The sequence below is a fragment of the Protopterus annectens genome, chromosome 2.part1 (assembly GCF_019279795.1).
Source record: "Protopterus annectens isolate FY-2018-M chromosome 2.part1, PAN1.0, whole genome shotgun sequence".
NCBI lineage: Eukaryota > Metazoa > Chordata > Ceratodontiformes > Protopteridae > Protopterus > Protopterus annectens.
Window position 1 is genome coordinate 465580581 of NC_056729.1, and position 25131 is coordinate 465605711.

Sequence of the window (25131 nt, forward strand, 5' to 3'; positions counted from 1 at the left end):
CTGTCTCTGCTGAATGTTCAACTTCAGGGACATCAGGAACATTATCAGGAATGGAAGTAGAAGTTAAGACACGTTCTGCAACAGGAACATTGTCTGGATTGCTCTGAGATCTAGAGTCTGTATCACAGGAACACTGCTGCCATACTGATTCTGGTACAGGAAGAAGATGTCTGCAATTTCTCCTGTACTCCACACCCTCAGATTCTACAAAGTAGGATCTCAGCTCAATACATATACCTGTTACTTGACCAATCTGACCAAAACCTTTCGCCGTTTGTATCCTCACTGTCTCTTCTTCTTTCAATGGACGAAGAAATCTGCTCGATTTGTCATAACTGGACTTCTGGAAAGAATGCTTTCTGAAAAATTGAGTTCTAATTGTCCTGTTCTTAGCTTTAGGCCTCAACGAGTTGGAATTAATAGGCGGTGTTGTTCTGGTTTGCCTAGATAGAAGTCTCTGAGCAGGCAAGCCAAGTATATCGTCACAGGGTATGTTTCTGAGATTAAGTAAATTCAAAAAGACATCGGTATAATCACATTTTGATTTCTCCAGCAATTGCTTTGCACTATGTACTGCACGTTCAGCTAGTCCATTTGACTGTGGATATTCTGGACTATTAGTAAGATGTACAAAGTCCCATTCTTTTGCAAATTTCCGAAACAACTAACTTGTAAATTAGGTACCATTGTCAGAAATAACTTTGTGTGGCCTACTGTGAACTGAGAAATGACATTTCAGTTTGGTAATAACAGCAGTGGATGTTAGATTAGGTAGTAAATCAATCTCAAACCAGTTTGAATAAGAGCCTACCAACACTAAGTAATGCTGATTGTTCTACTCGAGTACATCAGTGGCCACCGTTGAAGAAGGTAATTCAGGAACTTAACTTAGCTGAAGAGGGTTTTTTTTGCAAATGCAGTTTAGTACTATTGCATACTGAACAAGAAGAAAGTACTCTATCAATGTCTTTTGCTAGAGAAGGCAAAAATACTAGTCCTCTCGCCCTTCTTTTGGTAGATTCAGAACCTGGGTAACCACTGTGCAACATCTGGATATATTCATGTTGTAAGGAAGCAGGAACAACAATTTTTGAACCTTTAAAAATAATGACATCTTCCATCAACATCTCATCTCTGTAAGGAAAATAAGTTTGCACTTCAGGTGGTACACTAGATTGTTTTGATGGCCATCCAGCATCAATGTAGTGGTTGAGCTTTTGCAAAATTGGATCAGTCTTTATATGATCTCTCAGCTCATCAAGTCTCGTGGTAGAAAAATGATGCACTTCCATGATATCAAAGTCAAATTTCAATGCATAGAGCTGTTCCGTTGTATTTCTGGGTGATCTGGATAAGGTATCAGCCAGATAAAGTTTGCCTTTTGTATAGACCATTTTGAACTTGTACTTTTGCAGTTTTAGCATCATTCTTGGTAATCTTGCTGGAGCTGAATGCATAGGCTTCTTTAAAATAATGATTTGAGGTTGGTGATCAGTTTCAATCTGAATAGCTCAACCATTGATGTAATCATGAAACCTGGAACATGCAAATACTATTGCCAAAAGTTCTTTCTCAATTTGAGCATATTGCATTTCAGTTTGGATAAGAGATCTAGATGCATAAGCTACTGGTCTGCTCTCTTGAAGAATAACTGTGCCAAGGCCAAATTTTGAAGCATCACAGGAAAAAGTTACTTGTTTATTGGCATCATAGTATCTTAATGTAGGTGGGGTGGCAATGTTCTGCTTAAGGTCTTCAAATGCTTTTTGGTGCCATTCCAGCCAAGACCATATAACATTTTTGCACCTCAGCTCTCTTAAAGGTGTTGTCAGCTCACTGAAGTCTGGTATAAACTTGCCTAGATAGTTGACCAAGCCAGAAAATGTTGTAGAGCTTAAACATTATCTGGAGCTGGCATCTCAAGAATGGCTGCTTGCTTGGATGGATCTGGTCGCAGGCCAGTGCTAGTAAATAAATGATCTACATATGTAACTACTGGTAGTCTGAATTTGCACTTCAGAGGATTTAGCTTTAAGTTCATTTCACGTGCTGTGTCTAGAACCCTCTTAAAGGTTTCTGTCATGTTCTGCTTCACCATTGCCTCCAACCAATAAATCATCTACTATTATGGCACAAGGATAACCTGAAAACATTTGCTCCTTTGCACACTAAAAGACTTCACTTGCAGAATTTATTCCAAATGGCATCCTGAGGAATCTGTATCTGCTAAACGGGGTACTGAAAGTAGTCAGTAATGAGGATTTGCGATTAAGCATTACTTGCCAAAATGAAATTTTTGCATCTAAGACAGAAAAAAAAGTGGCATTAGGTATAAGGGCTACGACTTCCTCGACTACGCATTGGATGATGTCTCTTTAATGATTTGTTCAAATCTCTTGGGTCAATGCATATTCTGATTTTGTCTGTGCCTTTTTTGTAACTTAATGGATTTGACAAATCTCAGTAGCTTTGCTCAGAGTTAAATCGCTGTCACAAAGCAAAATCTTTTTCACTTCAGCACTATTAATACCACACACAAGCCTGTCCTTTATTAACTCATCCTTTAAGTCACCAAACCAACATGTTTTAGCTTTATTTCTCAGGTCAATAATGTAAGCTGCAAAAGTTTTCCCGGTTTTTGATCCCTTGTGTAAAACAAATGCTTCTCTAATATAATATTTGTCTGGGGGTTACACATTTCCCTGAATTTACATTTCAAACACTCTGGGTCTTCCCCTTGATACAGCCTGTATAACAATATGATGGTTTTCACCTTCTTCATCATATATTGCTGGTGCATACACAAATTAACACTCTCCTTCAGTGGTCTCTGACCTAGCTAGGTTTAGCAAAATGAATGCCCTGGTACATGAATCTTTGTCAGAATAAGCTGCTTCTATAAAAATATTGTACTCTTGCTCAAATACTCTCCAGTCCTCTGCAATATTCTGATCAAATACAAGTGGTGATGGTTTTCAAAATCCATCTGACATATTAACACATACCAGTGAGGGCTTTTGCAAGTATGCACGAACACACACACATATGTACGTATGTCAGAAATTTGTGCCAGTATTTGCAACTATGCCCAATAGCACAACAAGCCTCTTAATAACTGAACATTGTGAAATAAGACTCTCGGGGCCTGAAATACTCTTAAAATAACTGTACTGTAAGAAATCACCTCTTATCAGTGTAAGAAACATTTGAAAATAACTGCACTTTGTGAATAAACTGGGCAGAAGAAGCTCAGAGTAAGAAACATTTCAAATAACTGCACTTTGTGAATAAACAGTACACAGCACACTGAAACTTTCCCAAAAAGGCTGTACTTTGCTAAATAATTCTTTACAGTGCAAGAAACTCTCTATAATGGCAGCACTTTGCGAATAGACACACCCAGCACAAGAAATTTTTCAAAATGGCTGTATTTTGACTGTACTTCGTGGAATAGTTGCACCTTACACACAAACTCTTCAGAATAAATGCACAGTAATAAAGACACACAGTAAGCACTTTTGCACACTTTGAGATACTTTGAATAACTCTAGTTATATCCTTAAAACAATGCAAAATAGTAGTTATGCCAAAACATTGTACTTTGCCAAAAAATATGCAGTCGCCTTGCTTTATTTATGCTTACTGTGCCCTTTCTGCCCTTATTCATTTTGCTCGTTTAATATTTTTCTGTGCCCATTATACTTTTCTTGTGCTCGTTTTGCTCTAAACATGCCCTTTTTACTTTAAACATGCTCATTTTGTAATTCTGAGGTAATTCCACACCCCTTATATGCTTTTCTGATGATCGTTTTATCAAATATCTTAAATTTAAACATTTTGCTTAATTAATAATTTTTTTGTGTCTCTCACTTGTTTAATAATATGCTTTGTGCCCTTATAATGTTCCATTTTATCTTTTTTATAAAATAAATGGTTTGTGCAAGTTTTAATTATCTTTGGTTCATTTCTGGCCCTTTTTGTGCTTAGTTCTCATAGTTTACCTTCACTGTTAACTCTGCACCTTATAGGTCTGAAAAGCAGTCTCTGGAATCCTGTTTCTGACACCATGTCACTCGTCCTGTCAGGATAAAATAGACAAGCCTTCTTGGGTTCTGTTCAAGCAGCTTTATTATGTACAAACACATCAGGATTGAGGCTTAATAACTTTAACTTACATAAACTTATAAATAAACTAGCTATTACACTCATACATGCTCACTCTATGGCTGCACTCTCAAAATGGCACTGAAGCTAGCACGTGCTTGTTATTTATATCCAAGTGCTGACCTTGAAACAGTTCTTAAAGATACAACACACACTATTGTACACTTACATTAATTGAAAATGCATTGAAATTCACATTCATTTAATGCATCTGGCCAATGGCAGATTGTGTGTGTACCCTGGGCCCCAGGCTGTTTTCATACCAGGGGCCCCCTGCACACATTTTAAGACTGCTCATAAATGACTGTGTTCTTTGATTCACCTTCCTAACTGTTTTAAATTATATTTCTTGTTTAATATAACAACATTTGCTAGAGTGTTTTTTTAAATTTGAAGTTTTGAACAATTTTTCCAGTAAGCAGTGAAATAAAATGTATGAATCAATAATGACAAAAGTACCTATTTCAGAGCATTTCAGTCATAAAAGGCCACTCATAATCTTGTCATTATAATCTGCCTGTATCTGTACTCATCAATTGCAGCCACTTTAATGACTGTGTACACATCATATGTCTGTGATAAAAATGGCCACATTAAAGTATTCTAGGTTGCTTTACATAAATGCACATTAGTTCTGCAAAGACAGACTAATGAATTTTTATCAGTTCAGCAGGGTCTGGCATTTTTATCCACAGGCATCCCTCAAACCTTAGTAGTTGTAGCTATGTTGTTGACTGCATCTGTCTTAGATGTCTGTGTCAAAAAACATTATAACAATAATAATGATCAAAGTCATATATTTCAAATTTGTTTCACACAAACACATAGTTACCAAAGTACTCCAACTTAGTTCATACACACACACACACACACACACACACACACACACACACACACACACACACACACACACACACACACACACACACTAGTCCTGCAAACCCAGATTAGAGACTGTTTAAAATGACCAGCTGAGAACAGCATCAGGCGCTTTTATCCACAGGGAGCCCCCTACCCTGCCATCCACACCAGCAGTTATAGTTACTTTGTTGAATTTACCCACCCCTTTTGTTATGAAGAAATAAATACCATGTGCTTTACTGGTAGCTTTGGATGGACTACATGAAATTGCATAAAGATCACTAACATCAGCCCATACGATACAACCATGAGGATCTCAGTTTAAATAGCAGAGTACTTATGACAGCATAAGAAATATTAACCACCCAATAACATATAAGTCAATATGTACAATCTCTGCAGAAGTAAACATTATCTGAATGATTCCACATTAAAAAGAAATCTTTCTAATGCAGAGGTTGCTGTTGGCAAACAACTTTGAATTTTAGTGCTTCATCTGCAGATCCAGTGCTTGCTGTCCTTGAAGAATAAATTATCTGGGTTACATTAAACGTGTTGGTGATATTGCCATAAAATTTCCTGAACAAGATCAGCTATGCAACAGTAAATGGCTGGAAAACAATGATAATAGATTCATAGTTACTAGGTGTGCAATCCTGGAGAACATTAAGGAGCCTAATTCAAATTCCAAATTACTCCAAACCTCTGATTAAGTGACTTGCCCAGTGTCACACAGAAGATAAATGAAGGTAGAACGATTTAGACCCTGTACCCTTGCACTGGAAGCAACTCATTAACAAGCTGGAGCTTTAGTCCTCTGTACTAACTGCCAGAGTAATAGTTTTTAACTAAATGCTGAAATCTGATTTAGTAGAGAAGGCTGCATCACGGTAATATGCAACAATGACTACATAATGGATGCTAAAGATCAGGCAGTTCTAATCATTATTCCAAATAATGCAGACTATATTACCTGACAAATGTCAACCCCTTTGTAGTTGCTGGAAGCTGTAAAGGAGGTACTTCAAAAATGTATATTACTAAAATGCAACATGTTTAGACTTTGTTGCACAGTCCAGACCTGTTAATGCAGTAACTCATTCTTTAGTGCAATGAATAAAGCAAAAAATTAAAGATAATATAAATACTGTAGTAGCTTTTGTTGCACAACTCAGAAGTCATACAAAAGTCATAAATATTGCTGCATACGTCATACTGTTTTTTTCTGGAAGGAGTGTTACATATTTGCAGGACATCTGCATCTCATTTTTGACCCCACTATGCCTTCTTTGTCATGAAGATTAGCTACCTCATCTGACATCAGTCAGGATAGGTCTAACTTGAATGGCTAATAATGCTGTATTGTTGCAGCATATACTTCCAGACTCAACAGAACTGGATCATGGACAAATAGGGCCCTGTGCAAGGTAATGAATCAAGCCACTGTCAGCCATACCAATATCCCATTACCTGGCTGTCTCTCCCTGGTTACCATTAACACTGTTCAAACTGTTTTCTTCTTTACTTTTACAATTATCATAGATATTTAGATTTAATTTAAAAAATGTTCTGATTTTACAGGAAAAAAAAATACTGAAAGCTATTTTCTAAACAAAACATTCTCACATTGAAAACAGACTTAGCATGAGAAACATTAAATTTCTCTTCCCTTGAAACTCACATTTAGTTAAATGAATCTGGCAACCCATTAAACTACAAGAAACATGCTGAGATTCATACAGAAATAGCACATAGTGAATTACTCACTAGCATCTATGTGATGGTTGCAGAAATTCAAAAGTCAAATATGTAACACATTTGCTAACATCCTGGGACAATCCACTTGACAGAAGTGTCCCTGTTCAAGAGCAGCCCAAGAGTACTGTCTGGTAAAGTAACCTGGCAGAACCACACAGAAGACAAATGAAGGCTGAGGGAATCAAGCCATGTATTACAGGAAGCAGCTCATGAACAGTTTATACCCTTACTCATCTGCAACAAGTACTAGAAAAACTACACAATTAGATAACTAATATTTATCTGTGCAATCCAAGCCATCCGTTGCATTCTGTTAACCATAAGTACAATTTTATACTGTATTTTGAACTTTTAAACTGTATTTTTGCTATATTACTGATTTTTTAAAAACTGTTCTTGCTGATTTGTTGCACGTTTTGTCTGCTGTAGCATAGACTAGATTCAGACCTGCTGAATCTGGTTCCGTTTGTTAAACTAAGCATTAAACCAGGCTATATTTTATTGGAGAGGGCTGCCCTGCACCCTTGTGGCAGGAGATTGCAGGTAAGACTCATCTAATTGAAAGTTGCTGGCACAGGGCTCAGTTTTGAGCTTTTTATTGGTTAAATTGTTTAACTCAGTTTTCTTAATGTTTTAACACAGCTTCACAGAGTTAGGTGACCAGCCACTGCTCTGCTGTGTTCATCTGTGCAATCCAAGGAATCTGTTACATTCTGCTAACCATAAGTACAATTTCATACTGTATTTTGCACTTCTAAACAGTATTTTTGCTATATTGCTGATTTTTTAAAACTGTTCTTGCTGATTTGTTGCACTTTTATTGACTAGATTCAGACCTACCAGGACTCATCTGATTGAAGGTTGCTGGCACAAGCCTCAGTTTTGAGCTTCTTTATTGGCTAAATTGTTTAATTCAGTTTGCTCACTGTTGTTACATAAGCCCTGCATTAGCACGGGTTTGCGCTTGTTTTAACACAGCTCCACAGAGTTAGGGTTCCAGCCAATGCTCTGCTGTATCCATCTGTTTACACATAGTGCACTTCCATGCAACATCGAGCATTACCACACAGTGCACTTCCATGCAACATCGAGCATTAACACACAGTGGGAGTAACCACTAGCAGTTATAGATGCAAAAAATGTCAGTAGACAAATTTTTCCTTAGTAGCTGCCCATGATCCGGCTGAGAAGACCTTAAATTGCACTTAGCTGCTCAGATAGCACCTCAGCTGCACTTTTCCCCTTAAACTGTCCCAAAACCGCCAAATCTACAATACTCTCATACCATTTAGAGAGCCCCCACCTGTATAGACGCTTTATAGAGTATCCCATTAGTATAGAACATATTTAGGGCACTCAGTTATACCACAACCCATTTTCTCTCCCTACTGTGAAAACAGGATTTAATCTAGCATTATGGATGGTCAGTTTCCCCTGCATGTCTCCTACCAGCCTGATTGACATGATTATCCTGAGGCAGTGTAGCAACTGCCTCATGTACACTGACAATCCTCTACTCCTAAATCACCCAAGTACAATTTGTGAGAGATGCATCTACACTAAGAATCTGGAATCCTTGTTCTCACACAGAACAGTAACACTGAACAGGTTGTCAGCTCACATACTACACCTCCTATGCAAACCATGCACTCAGCGCATAAACCATTATACAGAAGGGTACTCGCCAGGAACCTACCTGAACACCAGAGACTCTCCAAACACAAACATGCTACACCTAATACAAGTACCTACAGCACTCAATGCACATAAAAACCCAAGCACCAGTGTCTCACCAAATAAGCCCCCAAGACAAAGCACATTTAATCTAAACCATTTTTTTTTTAGTTATAGGTCATTCCATTGTGAGGCACACAGATGTCCCATTCACCAGGCTGAACAAGGAGAAGGTAACGGTCAGCTGTCTATTCGGTGCCAGGATTCATTAGATCATACATGCACTCATGTCTCTCAACAAGTATCATTATGACTCCATCATAGTTCATGTTGTGTGAATGACTTGAGACGTACCTCACTGGACTATATGAAGAGAGACATGATTGATCTTTATGAGTATGTGTCCCAGGCAGTTATGTCCCTAGCCTTGAGCAGCATTCTACCCTCACCTAGGATGATACCACAGTATAAACAAAAAATGACTGACTTCAGCAATTGTCTTAGTTTCTGTTGTCATTCTAAGGGGATCCAGTTCCTGTCAGCCTAGGATGACATGGTTGATAGACCACTCTGCTTTGCCAGAGATGGTCTTCACCTGTCACCTCTAGGCTTTCTGTTACTGGCTAAGGCACTTGCCTCCCCCATAGTGCCTTTTTTTAGGCAAGGTCTCAAGAACAAAAATTTGTGATGTAAAAAATATCTTTCACAAATAAATTAAAGGTTATTCTGCTAAACACTGCAAGTTTAAATTAGAAACTGTGTTCTCTGGAAACATTCCTCTCCCTGGAGGACTTTGATGTCTGTACAGTCACATAAACTTGGTTCAGGGCTGAAGAGAGTACCCCTGCCTTGCAAGGCTACAATGCCTTCCAGACTTTTAGACCTCAGAATGAACATGTGAGAACCAAAGGAGGAGGAGTATCTATCTTCATCAAAGATAAATACACCTCTAGACTGGTTAGACAGGAAAACTCCATGGAGTTACTCCAAGTTCAACTAACTGTGGGTAAGACCCCCCCCCTTTAAGTCATCATTAGCTATAGGCCCCATTCAATGAACCAAGATACCCACACTGTTTATTTGGGCCTACTTGAGTCAATCAAATTACAGCCAAACACTGTAGTCATGGGTGATTTTAACTATCACTCCATTGACTGGGAAACTTATACGATTACCAACATGCTCGCACAAAGATTCCTAGACTTTGTTAACACTAATGCCCTGGAACAAATAGTATGCAGCCCCACAAGGGTATCAAATATTCTTGACCTGGTCCTCACCAAAATAGGTGATCATTGTACCACCACAAGTATAGGACCCTCACTGGTTAAATCTGATCAGTCACATTTGAAATAACTATAACACCTGAACCCCTCTTAGGTGAAATCAGACTAAAAAAATTCACCAAAGCTAATTATACCTTCCTAAGGGATGGCATAAATAATTTCCAAGCTTCTGTTCCCACAGATGGCATTGACAATACGAAGGTATATACAAATGCCCTGTACAAACACTTATACAAATGTATTGACACAGCTGTACCTGATAGAATCAAAACAAAATCCTCAAGAAAAAACAAGCCTCCCTAGTGGACATCTAGCATTAGTAAGTTATACACCAAGAGGAAGAAGTTGCTATCTAAGAATAAAAAAGAGAGGCCCCAGCATTTGCAGATCATCTTTCTCTGCTTGAACAAACAAGATAATTTGTAAAGTCCACTAAGGGCATAAAGGCTACTTCGAAAAACAAAATAGCAACCATAGCTAAGGATTACCACAAGGCATTAGTTAGCTATATCTACAACCTAAAAAGTAGGACGCAGATGCATGCTGAACTAGCTGTGGATGGCATCACACACACTGATCCTGTGAAAATAGCTTACCTATTAGCTAACAGGTTTGACAAAAATTCACCCCATCCCCTCCAAACATTCCACAGAGCATTCCCACTACATCTCCCCCACCTTGCATCTCCAAAGAGCAAGTTATTAATGCTCTCTCCAAGACTAAAAACACAGCCTCTATAGGACCAGATGGCATCCCAGGCTGTGTTCCATTAGGTATTCTCTTCAACCACAGCCTGAGTACTGGTTTTGTCTCTGCTGAATGGAAAACAGCAACTATCATCAGGTGGGTTGCTAACTGTCTCACCGACAGATCACACTCAGTCAAAGTTGCGAACTTTACCTCAACCAGAAGACCTGTCACCAGTGCGGTTCCACAGGGATTAGTGCTGGGCCCCCTATTGTTTGGAAGATACTTCTCAGAAGTTCAGGTCAAAACAGAGGGGCTGTGGCTAAGTTTGCTGATGACTGCAAATTAGGTGCAATCACTGAATCCCCAAATGATGTCAAGAGGGACTTACACAAACCAATGACTGGTGCCAAAGCCATGGACTCAATGCAAAAAAATGCATTATCATCCTGTTCAGTAAAAATGATATCCCAGCAGACTATTATATAAATAATACCCTAAGAAGCAACTCAGTAGGGAGAGGTTTGGAAATGCAAGGTGACTGTAGCCTAAACTTTGACCACCATGTGTCTACTGTGGTAAGGAAGGCATTCTATGTTGCACACCCCTATAGCAAAGGCATTGTGTCAAGAGCAAAAGAGGTCATAACAGCCCTGTACTCCACCCTCATCAGGCTAATAATTGAGTATAGTGCTCCATTTCATATGTACCTTACCAGGCACCTGCAGCAACTTGAGAGACCTCAGAAATTTCTAACCAAGAAAATTCAGGGTATCCAGCTACTCAGTAGCTTACAGACTACATAAAGGAGAGTTGTGCCTGGCCTACAGAGCAATCTCATATCCAAACCTAATGGAAATGTTGCACATCCACAAGTCAAATGGGACAAGGTTCACCCACTCCAGGGACCTTAACCTGGCCTGCAATATAAATAGGACCTGCTACAGAGACAAATATGTCTCTCAGAGGTTGCCATTCCTCTGGAAATGGCTACCAGTTCACATCAAACAAAGCCCCTCTATTACCCTGTTTAAGCATAGCCTGGATGACTGGATGGGAAACCATAAATTCTTGCCGAGGATTTCACCTATGACTCTCCAAGATATGGTCAGTCATTGCTAACCAAGCTCTTGAGTTTAGGAAAGATCCTTTATATTGGGTTTTCTAGTTTTATATTGGGCACACACGGCTAGGCTTATAAAGACCTTTGGGTCAATAGCCCAGTAACCACCTATGAACCTAAGACCGACAGACTGTAATTTTCAGTGATTTACAAAAGGAGGGGAAAAAAGAGTTAACAGTTGCCTTGCAGTTAGTCTGGTAGATTAAGACACTGGCCCAGTGTAGTTAAGATTCAGCATTTGACTCTGGGCAAGTGACTTAACCAGACAGTGCTCCATAAGTGGGGCATTTTACTTACACACACACGCACACACACACACACACACACACACACACACACACACACACACACACACACACACACACACACACACCTCCTTCCCAATGGAAAATCAAAATCAGTTCTCTCTCCTGCACTGAACTTGCAAAGCCACTGCTGCAACAGTGCTGCACATTTCATCAAATCAATTCATGCTGGAGGAACCTCTGTTCAGCAATCTCAATTCGCATGCAGACCGGAGGACATAAGTGTTGATTTGTTGGTCATGCGTGCTTTCTAAATCTCCCATGTACTGATGAAAAAAAGTTACAGCAGAGCACATCTGGGATGTGACAGTAATTTAAGATGCAATTTTTAAGGAAATTTTTATTAATTTAACATATTTACAATAAATACACAGAAAGGAAGACATCCAACATCACATACTGTTATACAGTGTTAGGAATACATTGAATCATCAAGGTAATCTTATACAATTAACAAATTAAGAGTCTTAATATTTCAGTAGAAACATTTCAAGGTTATCCCAACCACTGAAAGTCTTAGTATGATTTATAGATCTTAGTCTGATCACTTATGTTTTCAATTTTACATAATATTGCTGTTAAATTAAAAATTTCTTTGAATGCAGGAACTGAATTTGATTTCAGTTTTTTGTAAGAACCTTTCTAGCTACTGCCAGGAGACTTCAGAACATTTTTTGTTTGGCTTTTACAGATAAAGGAAGTAAAATATTCATTAGTATTATTGATCTAGTTAAAGAACAATTATTGGACCATAACCCCTTAACATACTTATCTCTTCCCAATATACATTTCATTTTTCACAGTCCATAAACGTGTGTGTCCAGTCAGGTTTCACATCTTTACTATGTCTCTGACACACCAAAGTCATTTTACTAAACTTAGAGATTTTATAGGTAGTAACAAATATTCTGTGTATATATTTCCACATAAAACTTTCTAATAGAAGTAGCAAAGTTTTATTCTTACCATCTATTGAGTTGGTTAACCCATTACTATCTGAAAAGTTCCAGGTTTGAACGGGTTCTGCTCCATCACAAGGATTATTAATAGAGTCCATGACCTTAGGCATTACAGCAGAATTTTCTGCAAAGTACAGCAGTTTCTTTCCTCTTTTTGTTAAAAGAAGCAGATAACATTTTGTAACCTAAGTTAATTAAGTATTGTATTTCTTTATCAGGTTAGTCTCTTGCAAGAATATAATGTCTCCTCCATTTAATTTTAGATATCTCATTAATGATTTCCTTTTGTTGCCATTATTTCATCCATGTACTTAATAAGTAATAGATTAAAACTATCCATATTGTGTATTTAAAAATATTTCTTTTAAAAGGTAATATGACACATGTATCCACCATATCAATTTTATTGTATACAAGACTGTAATGCATTCCAACACTATCTTAACATTCTACATTTTTCTTGAATCCTTCCTTTTACAAAGTAAACTACTAAAACCTCATAAATAAAAACAAAAGCAACTCTACAACTGTAGCTGTATATATTACTAATAAAACACAACCTACCATGGATACCAGTGTTCCTAATTTGCCTGTCAAATAGACAAATTACTATACTATCTCTCTACCTACAATACCTAAAAAGTCATCTAAAACTAGTCAAAAGCTACAATGACCTACAAATAATTAATATAATGTCATATATAAGTTAAAAATAATAAGAAACTATTAATTTATGTATTTTGTCATTTAAAACTATTACTACAGTTACTACATAAAAGTTTAATAATCCTCTTCTATTAATCACAAATATTAAGTAATCCAAAAATAGTGTACTATGTAATAGTAGTAAAAATTATCCATTAGCTATTCCTAAATTATTCGCTCATTCAACATTCTCAAAACTAAATCTTGAAATAAATAAGCAGAGCAAAGTTGGACCTGAAGAGATAAAGGTATCTGTAAACCTGCAATTTTATATACTAAACTATTATACAAAAGGAGACTCAGAGCACATATATATTCATCATGCTAAAAGATATACACATATTTTATAGCTCTAACAAAGAAGTACAAGTGTCTATATCTCAAAATTGTATAACACTCAATATCAAACTATTTGAAAATCCTTTAGCTTATTAAAATAATTCATAAAAATATGTACATTGCTGAGTCCAAAGAGAATGTCTTCCTATGACTATGGACTTAAAAAATCATTTGCAGTCTGTTTTGTACTCAGAAGTTACAGTATGCTTAACTCAAGTACAGTTCTCCCTTTCTGAGTTCAAACATATTGAAAAATCTACTGTCTATCAAAATGCATGTACTGACAATATAACACTCACATTTCAGTTCAGCCTTATGGAATGAGCTATTTCAGGTAGTAATAGTGAATCTAATAGCACACAATATGCAAAAAGCTCTAAAGTTCACATGCCCAAGCTTCAAATTTCATCTTTCAGGATATTTTCAAATATATTATATAATTTTCTTATGTAAATTATGTGAGATCTTGTACATTCACATTTCTACCATATAATGTATATGTAATACATATCTTTCTTATAAACTGTTTGTTATTTAAATATATTTTGTCTAATTTACCCACTAATAGTCTAACTTAGTCTATATAACTTGTATTTCTAAAATCTCTCATCAGGAGCTATTTAATCACCAGTTCTCTGTTAGAGATTACAGTATGTGTATATATGTCTTAACTTGCTGATAACTGCCCTTTTTGTAATTTTACATAGTAGATATTGCATTCCTTTTGTGTGTGCATATTATTCATAACATGTTTACTCTTCTTAATTCTAATATTACAGTTGCAGTCTTGACTATATATAAAATAATTCCTGCTTCTTTAATTTGAATGTGTTTTTAGCCATTGTGAATTGCAATTCTGATCTAAGCTTCACATCCTGCCATTAGAATTTGATTACAGCATTTGAAAATGACAACATATAGCATACAGTTGCTGCTAATTTCCTCTGTAAGTTCCTCATTCTTTTTCTTTTAAACTGTTCTAATCAGTAGCAAACATCTAAATTTACTACTTTCTATTAATATGTGCAGTTCAGAAAACTGCAAGCAACTTATACGTCAGCAACAGCTCAATATAAAACATTACTATAGCTTTTGTTTTACCAATTTTTCACTTCTAAGAAAAGAAAAAAGATGTTATTTTGAGTAGATTTCTTATATATATATATATATATATATATATATATATATATATGTATGTATGTATGTATATATATATATATATATATATATACACCTAAGGAAAAAAATAAATCCCTTCTGTTTTCGCAGGCATCAGTGATGAACTTTGAGATAAATGTTCTTCAAAACAGCTCAAGAAGCAAGTGAGAAGCAAGACAAGCAAGAAGCCAGCATTCTCACACAACTGGAACATTATTTTGTTCTTAAGCTTTTTTAAGTGTTACTTGCTTCATACATGAACATTGAAATGAATGTGTTACACAGAGCAAAGAAAACAAAATCACCATCACTTCAACACTTCTAATTAACATATTACTTAGATCTGACAGTCAGTTAACCCAGAAATGCACATATTAAGTAAAGTTAAACAAATAAAATAAAATTCTTAACTTATATAGTTCCAAAGTCACCAACTCAGTTGTTTATAATTTAATGACATTCTCTTTTCCAGGAGGTATTTCTTCAGCATTTATAAATACATTTTTAAGTTTAGGTAAATGAAATATATTAAGTCTTTAACTATAAATATGGTAAAATAGTAGAACTCAAAGTTTATATTCCTTATCATGCAGAATGTTTTAGCTTAAAATATAAATACATACATACATATGTTTTGAAGCTTAAAGTCCAATACAAACCTTTTACTTAAAGGATAAATGTGTTGTTTCAAAAAATAAAAGTCCTGCAATCAGAGAATAAAAGTCACTTGTTTTTAAGCTTTTTAATTTTAGAAGCAGTTTTCCAGGAATTTAGCTCACTCTGTCTCTTGAGGGATATACGCCTCCAATCCATTTCTTCAGTATTATTAAGGATTTTGTTTCTTGATGACAGAAGTCAGTGCATCCTCTAGTGTCTTGAATATTTTTGTTCCTTAGAAAATAAATAATTTCATCTTTGCAGGAAACACCAAAGTGTCTTTAATATTATTATTATTTTTAAGTTTCTTGATCAGTGGTAAACAGGATTTTCTTTTATTACTGGAATAATCATTGCCAAATGTGACTACTTGGTCACCTATTTAATAGGTGGGCTGGACTATTCTGTTTTTGATATTTCATCTTTCTCTAAGCTAGACATAAACTTAAGTATAACTGAATGTGGTGGTGAGTTTCCTGCAAAGGTGCTTTCAGGGATCTATGTGCCTTTTCAGTTTTAAAAGATAAAGGTTCTGGTAGATTTAATGTTTTATGCAGCCAGGTAGTTGAGGTTTATTATATTGTCTCCTTAATACTTTTCAGGTATACCATCAGTTCTAATGTTATTTCGTCTCAGTGTATGTTCTAAATCATCAACTTTATTTATGAGCCAGTTATTTTGTCTTAAAAGAAATTCAGTCTAAGACTCACCTTCAGTTATTCTCCCTTCATGATCATTTAAAACTTCTTCTGTAGTGCTGATTTGTGTCTTTTGTTGTTTCATAAGGATTTCTAAATGTTCCATCTTCTTTGTAGTCTCTTGTTTGAAACTTTTTATTTTGGTATCCAGTTTGTCCATTTTAAGTAATACATCCTGCATACTAGATATTAATGACTGCATGTATTTTTAACCCAAGAATTCTGAGTACCATTTCTTGTGTGGTTCATGTTAAAGTCTCTTCTCTCTTAACCAAGCAGTTAAAATTCTGACAGAAAAATTACAGCTTTTGAAGAACTCAAAACTATAAATCTTTTTTTCTGGCTATTAGTGAATGATGAAATTAGCTAACAAGTATCTCGAAATGTTATATTTTCTGTCAGAGAAAATTTTTCAGTCATGGAACTTTCACCAGTTGCTGCTGTCAGTTAGCCATGTTAGCCACACCCCCTTTAGATGCATTTTTAAAGCTCCAGAAATGTTTTATTTGCCAGCTTTGCATTTTTTTTTAAAGCTAGCTGGGCCACAACCAGCACTGAGACCAGTCGGCTGCTTGTCTCATCTTATGCTGGAACCAACTCTGATAACAGCCCAGCTACAGAAAAAACAAACTGTTGTTATGCACAGTCACACAGACATAAATAACACCTGCTGAGTTACTGCACAGTTTTCTTGCAATTAAAATAAATTGAAACTTGCAACTAGCCATTTTTGGCAAGCCTCTACAGGCCCCATACCCCATGGTGCATATATATACTAACACCAGGATTGTGCAAACATTGAGAAAAGAAAAATATTGTTACAATGTAATAAGACCTATTTCCTCTTCTCTGTGCTTGCATGATACCCCATTTGGCAACTACATCATGCATTAATACTGGTCCATGATTGGGACATATGATCACCAGCAGTAGTGAACAAGCAGCACATTCTGTTAGTGAGACACCTTCATTGTGGATGTGACCAGCAAAACCACACTGAAGTCCCTTCTGTCCCATTTTCCTGTAAAGAACTCATGCTACATCCATATAGCACTGATCAAATCCGTGTTACCTGGTAACATTGTGACATCTGTTTAACAGTTTACAGAGCCCCAAACCCAGATAGCATATTGCCACTGTTGCCATGCAGAACATCACTTGCCACCAACCACCAAAACAGCTACAATAATTCAGTTCATGAATGTATCACGAAGGAACGGAACCGAGATGATTATGTGCCTGAAATAGAGCATGTAGCAGTTTCTAACTCGTAGCTTGAATCTGACTTGTACTGCTCATGTACCATTAGATGAAATATCTTTGTCTGCCTCCCACTGAATACACTGTGCAACATGTACAGTACACTTTAATACAGCTGGCCTTGTGTAGTACTGTTTGAAATGCATGCCATCCATGCAGTTTATAGAATGGTGTCCTATTAGTATCTAGGGTAGCAATGCAAAGAGACAGACAAGTTATTCATATGTAGCTACACATACAAATATAAATGAAGATGAATGATTTGTCTTAGCTTGCCCCAAGTCAGCTATGTAATTATTTCTTATATATATATATATATATATATATATATATATATATATATATATATATATATATATATATATTTGCCAATATTAACCCTAGTATTTGAAATGTTTAGGTGCTTATGTCTGTAAGAATGTTTACCTAAAACTCTTTGTACTGTATCACGCTCCACACACAATTTGAAAAAATGTCATGTAGCACCACATATACAGCGGTATGGATTTTAATTTACTTATTATTTATTATACTGTGCAAACTAGGCAAATCATACTGAGCAAAGTCCATTTACAACAGAAAACCTGAAAACATTGTGCATCATGCAATATATAGACATATCATTATGTAGTATACAAACTGTGATTGCTATATAAGTTCAGTATCTCAGGTGCTTTAATTGGCTGACATCCACATTATTGACTAAAGCTGTCTGTGAAGCGGAAAAATAGTAAACCATCCTATCTATTTTATCAGAAACAGAACCTTTGCGGGCATGTTAGTAAGTAAACACTCTTGTAGTGAGTGCTGATACTGTAAACTCAGTCTACTAAAACATAAAGTTTTCTCTTTTCTCCATTACTGTATAACCTCAGAGTAGATATATTTAAGTCCCAGTGTGTAGGAAGTGCAAGAAAGCTTCTCCCCCTGCAAAAAATGAATAAATAAATAATAATACTCCAGTGTTTCAGTATTTGCTTAAATTGATTTCAGCAGGTTATTTTTGTAGGATCAGCTCTCACTGAATGAGTTGCAGATGTTCATGATATGATCGTTGTTGCAATAACCTTAACTATATGGGTTATATCCTGTATAGGATATAACAGACAGACAGCTTCCAAAACTTAAGAACACCTGCCGTGCAACCACACCTGTGACAGTTCGAGCAGATCCATCTGTGGAAAATCAACAGTCTGAGTGCCAATCCCTTCAGTACTTTTCTGCTGCCAAAGAGCACCCCTCTTGCAGGCTTTCAAGGAATAATAGTTAACTAGAATTTCTTCATGACTGGATAGATAAGTTCCCTTCTGGTAAGAAACCTCCCACAATTTAATTTATTATAGAAACAATACTTTTCCCTGTGAAATTACTTGTTTTATGCTAGGATTTGTAGGTTTTATACACTGTCACATGACTTTTCAGTTAAAGACTGTGTTCTACTTTTGACTTAAGTGTTAATGATATTGTTTAAATTAACTTCTCAATAAACCATTTTCAGGGGCTGGGGTAAGGGAATGCTGTTCTTCTCATGGTATTTTAGTTAGAAAACACTACATTTTTGATACTTACCTTTTTAACAACTGCTGCTGTCAGTAGTTCCCAGACTTCAGGCTTCATTTTCAGATTTACCATGGAACAAATTACTAGTTCCTTGGTTCTTCCTTTGGCCAAAAAAAAAAGAAGAACATGCCCAGACAGCCTTTGCAACTTCAGTAAGCTATGTATTTGCCTCAGTTTTGGATTAATCTGCTGTGGCCTTTTCTGTTTTTCAAACCACTCATCTTCTTTCTTGGTTTCCTGTGGTGTAGTCCCTTCAGTCACCATGGATCAGGGGTTAATCATGTCTGCTGTGGCTGTTGGACTGTAGATAGTGGACATGGGAAAAACACTATCGAGCTCAGAGGAAGGAGTGGGAAATGCCTCTCTGTCTAGTTGGACTGGGATGCCTGTTCCCAGGGGGATTTTCCTGACAGGAGTTGGTCTGCTTCTTTGGGAATTCCTGTTAAAAATAAGTAGAAGATTAAACATTTATCTTCCCCTGTCTCATTTTGCCTTGACAAGGATGATTTATTGGGCCTAGCTCAGGACTTAGTTCAGGTTCTTGGCCCATTACATTCTGTTTTTCATAAATTCATAGGTTCATATGTGTGTACTAGCCTAATGGCCCTGGAGCCTTTACAAGCCTAGCCCATAGAAGTGCCTTGGCATCGTGCCACCCGACGTCAGTTCCCAGTGCCTCTATCAAGTAGAGCCACTGGAGTTATCTACGGGGTGAAATTTCTGTTATCCATCCACTCATCAAGATTTCTGTTGAAGAGGAACAATGAGGTGCTCTGCTTGACATGTATGGGAAGTCTATTCCAGTGCATGGGCAGTCTCTGGGTGAGAAACCTGTCCCTCCAGTATGTTCTATTGATTGTGGTAATGAGGTTGGGGTCTCTGGAGAGTGTGGTGTGGAGGGACTGAGATTTCTTTAGATGTAGCATTTCTAACAGGGCTGGGTCAGACATGGCTTTGTAAATCAAGAAAAGATTGTCTTTAAGCAGGCGATATGAGACAGAGAATAGCTGGAGTCTTTTGAGTCTGTCCATGTAGGACATGTGTTTAATGCCTAGTATCCTCTTTGTGAGGTACTTCTGTGGCCTCTCCCACTGTTGCAGGAGTCTAGTGAGGGACATGCCAATTGGGGCATTATACTCAATGACTGCTCTAATGAGGGAAGAGTAGAGAGAGACGATGACCTCTTTCTTCCTGGATGCAAAACCCTTGGTAATGAGATGTGCCACATAGAAGGACTTTCTGACCACAGTGGCAATTTGGTGGTTGAAGGAGAGGTTGCTGTCAACCTGCATCCCCAGATCTCTTATAATGCCCTCAGTGTTCCGTGGGCTCCCATTGATGTGATAATTAGTGGGAAATTTACATGGTCTATTGCCTTAAATGTGAAATCTAAATTTTATTTTAGGCAATAGACCATGTAGACATCAGTGATAAAAAGCCTTGGGGACTTCAATTAGAGTTAAGGGAGTTAAGGTGGCAAATCTTACTTCAGGCAGATAGATGGCCAGTGATAAATGACAGGACATCCATCTCTCCTGTATTGAAATTAAAAGCCCTAGAAAGGAACAAAATATCTCAAAACATTTGTTAAGCACAAGCGCTTTTGTATGTATTTGGCTTTGGTAAACATTTTAGCATTATGTGAATATTTAACATGAGATTTTAAAAATGACTTTGGTTTTAGTTTTATCCTATTTAGAATCATTCATGACACAAGTATGAGACTAATAATGTATCTTTTAATTACATGTTTTAGTTGTATTTAAGATGATTGTAACACAGTCATCAAGGGGTTAATTAATGTTCTGTCTCAGTGTTGCTTAGCTAGATGCTTCTCTTTGCTTACCCAATCAGAGTGTTTTTTATATGTATATAAATAATTGTCTTACATTTTAATGGTGTCTGATGAAGTTAACACTTGTTTAACAAAAGCGCTCACATTTTATTTGTTTTTCTTGTGGATTTTTATCATTAAATACACCTTTGGTTTATCATCACCTGAGTGATTTGTGCCTGTGAAACTCTGCCTGTCAGCGTTTTTATTTATTTTGTTTTGTTACTGTGATGTGTGCGAGGTGAATGTAGGTTTTATGGTGGTGTTTTCGTGTGTTTGTCTGTGTAGTGCGACCTTGGAGTTAGTATATTTAAGTAGGGGGGTATTTGTGTGTGGTGGATGGTTAGTGTTAGAGTCGTGATTTTGAAATTCACGCTTCTGGGGTTTTGGGATTTTAAGGTTTCAGCTTTATGATCTCGAGATTCTGAAATTCGATATTTCAGGATTTCGGGATTATAAAGTGAACCCAAAACATTTAACTGAATAATTACCCAATTAAAAAAATAATCAGTTAATTAAATGTCTCCAGTTACACTTACTGTTTAATCCCCAAGGTACTAAAGTGTTGTACTTTAAAATATACATAGCTTCTTTATATAACAGCTTGTCTTAAAGTATAACATTTTCCCCCAATTTTAAAGTCACTTGTTCCAAAATACAACCCCAAATAAAGTAAAAATCCCAAGATGATACTATTTAAAGTGTATCTGTACTGGATTTTCTAAACACTCATTTTTAATATCCCTAATGTTCTTGAAATCTTAATTTGAAGGCCCTCTGACTTTCACCCACATAAAATAAATTGCAGGGCCATTTCAAAACATAAATAACCCCTTTAGTAGTACATGTGAACCTGTTCACATCACATTTTCATTTTTAATGAAAGATCAGGACCTTTCCAGATTAGTGTGTCAGGTTCCATATGTTTCATATAAAAGGGGCCAAACCTTGGCAGATATTGTAGTGCGTAGTAATTTTGCTCCCCCTGTTTCTCGTATCCCTATGAATGTTTCTTTAAGGATGGGTACTTTTCAATGTGGAAAATGTTCTGTTTGGAATCAACTTGTTAGTAGCATTTCTAAAATTAACAATATCAAATTTGATGATTGCAAACTGGGTGCAATCATTGAGTCCCCCAGTGATGCTGGCATACTACAAAAAGGGCATAAACAGACAACTAATTGGTACCAAAGCCGCGGACTTAAACTAAACTCAAAAAAATGTTTATCATCCCTGTCAGAAAAGGGGAAGTCCTGCAAATTACATTATTAACAGTATCCCCTTATCTCAAACCTTGTGGTGAAAGATTTGGGAACACAGGTTGATAGCGACCTTAACTTTGATCACCATGTGTCCACAGTGGAAAGGAAGGCCTTTTATGTTGCACATCTCATAAGTATGTATACCAGAGCTAAGAATGTTATAACTCCCCTGTACTCATCCCTCATCAGACCATTAATAGAGTACAGCTCTCCCTTCTGTATGTACCTCACCAGACACCTGCAACAGCTGGAGAGACCTCAGAGGTTTCTCACCAAGAAAATTCAGGGCCTTCAACACATGACCTACATGGACAGACTGAAGGCCCTGTCACTCTACTCCAAATCTTATAGGCTGCTGAGAGGTGACGTGTGCCTGGACTACAGAGCAGTCTTGGGCCCTGGCCTAATGGAACTGGTGCACATCCGCAAATCAGATGGGACAAGATTCATTCACTTTAGGGATCTTAACCTAACCTGCAACATTAATAGGACATGCTGGAGAGACAAATATGTCTCCCAGAGATTGCCTGTCCTCTAGAACAAACTCCCAGTTCATGTAAAACAGAACTCCTTAATGACCCTATTTAAGCATAACTTAGACACCTGGATGGGAGAACATAAATTTACCCTGAGGAGTGTCACTTATGTCCCTCTTGGATAAAGACAGTCAGTGCTGATCATAGCCTGGCACTGTAAATATAGACCATACAACTTGATCAATAAGGGAACCAGTGTATAATATGGCTAGTCTTATAAAGGCCCTAGGACCAGTAGCCCAGTAATCTCCTATGAACCTATGTGCGGATCCTGCCACCTGACAGTTGACAGTGACCTTCTCCTTATCCAACCTGGTGAGTGGAACATCTTTGTGTTTCACAATGGAGTCACCTATGACTAAACCATTTGATCTGATATTGACAATTTTTCATCTCATCCTCACATATGGATCCGGATCTGATCCATCGGATCTGACTCAGCCATCAGCAAACTTGTGGCAACCAAAAAGGTCTGGATACCTCCCCTTATGCTCAATGCATCTCTCCCTATTACCTCAGATCTCATGTGCCCCTTTGTGAAGATGTGGCCCAGTCAGCTAGCTCTTGGTATCAGGTTGTATAATTAAAAATCTTTTTCATGTATAATCTCCTTTTCTTTATGTTTTTAGTGTAATTAGGATTCTTTCATTTCTTCTTTCTCATTCCTTTTCACTTTCCTGCTAGTAACAGTTTTTTATAGACTATTTCCCTCCCCTTATACCTTTAAAGGTATATCTTCAACTACTATTGTTAGTAACTCTCCCCGTACCTTTGCTTCTCTCTATTTAAAAAAAATCTTTCTCTCTCTTTTGCTGTTTTTCTCTAAGTGTGCATGTGGAAAGTGGTTTACATGGAAAGATAGCATGGTAAGTCATCAGTATACACACAGTGATCTGAAACCTTATAAGTGTTCTACATGTGGAAAGGGGTTTACACAGAAGGCTTCCATAAAAAGACATCAGTATATCCACACTAGTCTGAAATTAATTCTGAAAGCAGCATTGACATCTAGAAACAAGATCCAAGCCATAAATCAATTTGCTGTTCCTGTCCTAACTTATAGTTTTGGAGTGATTGACTGGCCCTAAAAAGTGTTGGATAGATTGGATATTAAAACAAGAAGGCTGCTTCATGCTCACCAAATTATTTATAAAAATCAGTATATACCAAGATTACATATTCCCCATTCCGAAGGAGGGATGGGCCTCCTTGAAACTGATTACATGTATATATTACATGTATAGATCTGCAATCATGGGACTCCACACATATCTACTGGGGTTCCTATTATGTGATCGAACTTCAACAAGTTCAAACCCTATATGGTCGAAACCATATAGTCAAACTTGCAGAAGTTCGAACACGGAAAAAAAAAAATGCAACAATAAACTAACTGTTGCAAGCAGGGGGGCAAGCCCCTCTGCACCCCTCACACCCCCGCTCTTTAAATATAACAACTCCAAGACTGCACTATAGTGCGGAAAGGGAATATTTCCCTTTACTGCACTGTAGTGCGATCTCAGAGTTGGTATAGTTAAAGAGTGGGGGGTGCAGGGGTGCTTGCCCCCTGCTTGCAACAGTTAGTTTACTGTTGCATGTTTTATTTTTTTTCCGTATTCGAAGTTTTGAAACTTCAAACAGACACGTTCGATATTGTTGTGTTCGAAGTTTCAAAACTTCGATCACGTAATAGGAACCCATATCTATTGACCTCACAAGATCCAAATGTATTGAAAGTTTTGAAACATGAGGAGAATAAATCTAAGATGATGTCTCTGCTTAATTTAGCAAAAGCATATCGACGTCAAGCAGGAATGGAAATCAAACCAGAAGTAGATAAAAACCAGGCAGCAACCGAATGTGCTAAAAAAACAAAAGAAAGAATATAAGGTGAAAGACCAGATGTGAAGGCAAGAAATGTGGAAAAAACATAAATAGAGTTGCAAGTATAGAAAACTTCTGGAACAGTCTCATGTTGATCAAGAATGAACGCAGAAATGGTTAAGGAGAGGCGAATTCACATCAAGAAGTGAAAGGTTAATATTGGCAGCCCAAGATAGTGAGCTTACGTACACGCTGGTTTACAAAGTCCATTGAACATGTGGGAGAAACAGACATATGTAGGTTTTGTAAAACCGAATTGGAAACAGTCACACACCTTGTTGCTGGTTGCAACGCACTAATGGCAGAGGGACTGTATACTGAAAGGCATAATAATGTGGCGAGACTGCTACACTGGAGATTGTGTAAACATTATGGTATCAATCTGGGTGAAAAACACTGGAAACATGAGCCACAAAGAATC

The 25131-nt window shown here is 37.0% G+C and overlaps 1 protein-coding gene across 3 annotated transcripts in view; it reads left to right on the forward strand.

Annotated features, from left to right (window-relative positions):
• Positions 1-25131, forward strand: part of LOC122794105 (hedgehog interacting protein) — a 942167-nt gene that overhangs the window by 768675 nt on the left and 148361 nt on the right. The window contains exon 12 of one of the 3 annotated variants that reach the window (XM_044062253.1): positions 15131-15481. The exons of the other annotated variants lie outside the window; for them this stretch is intronic. Coding sequence (XP_043918188.1) covers positions 15131-15140 — 10 coding nt within the window. The 3' untranslated portion in view covers positions 15141-15481. Of the gene's footprint in view, positions 1-15130; positions 15482-25131 lie in introns of those variants that run through there. 3 annotated transcript variants of the gene reach the window in all.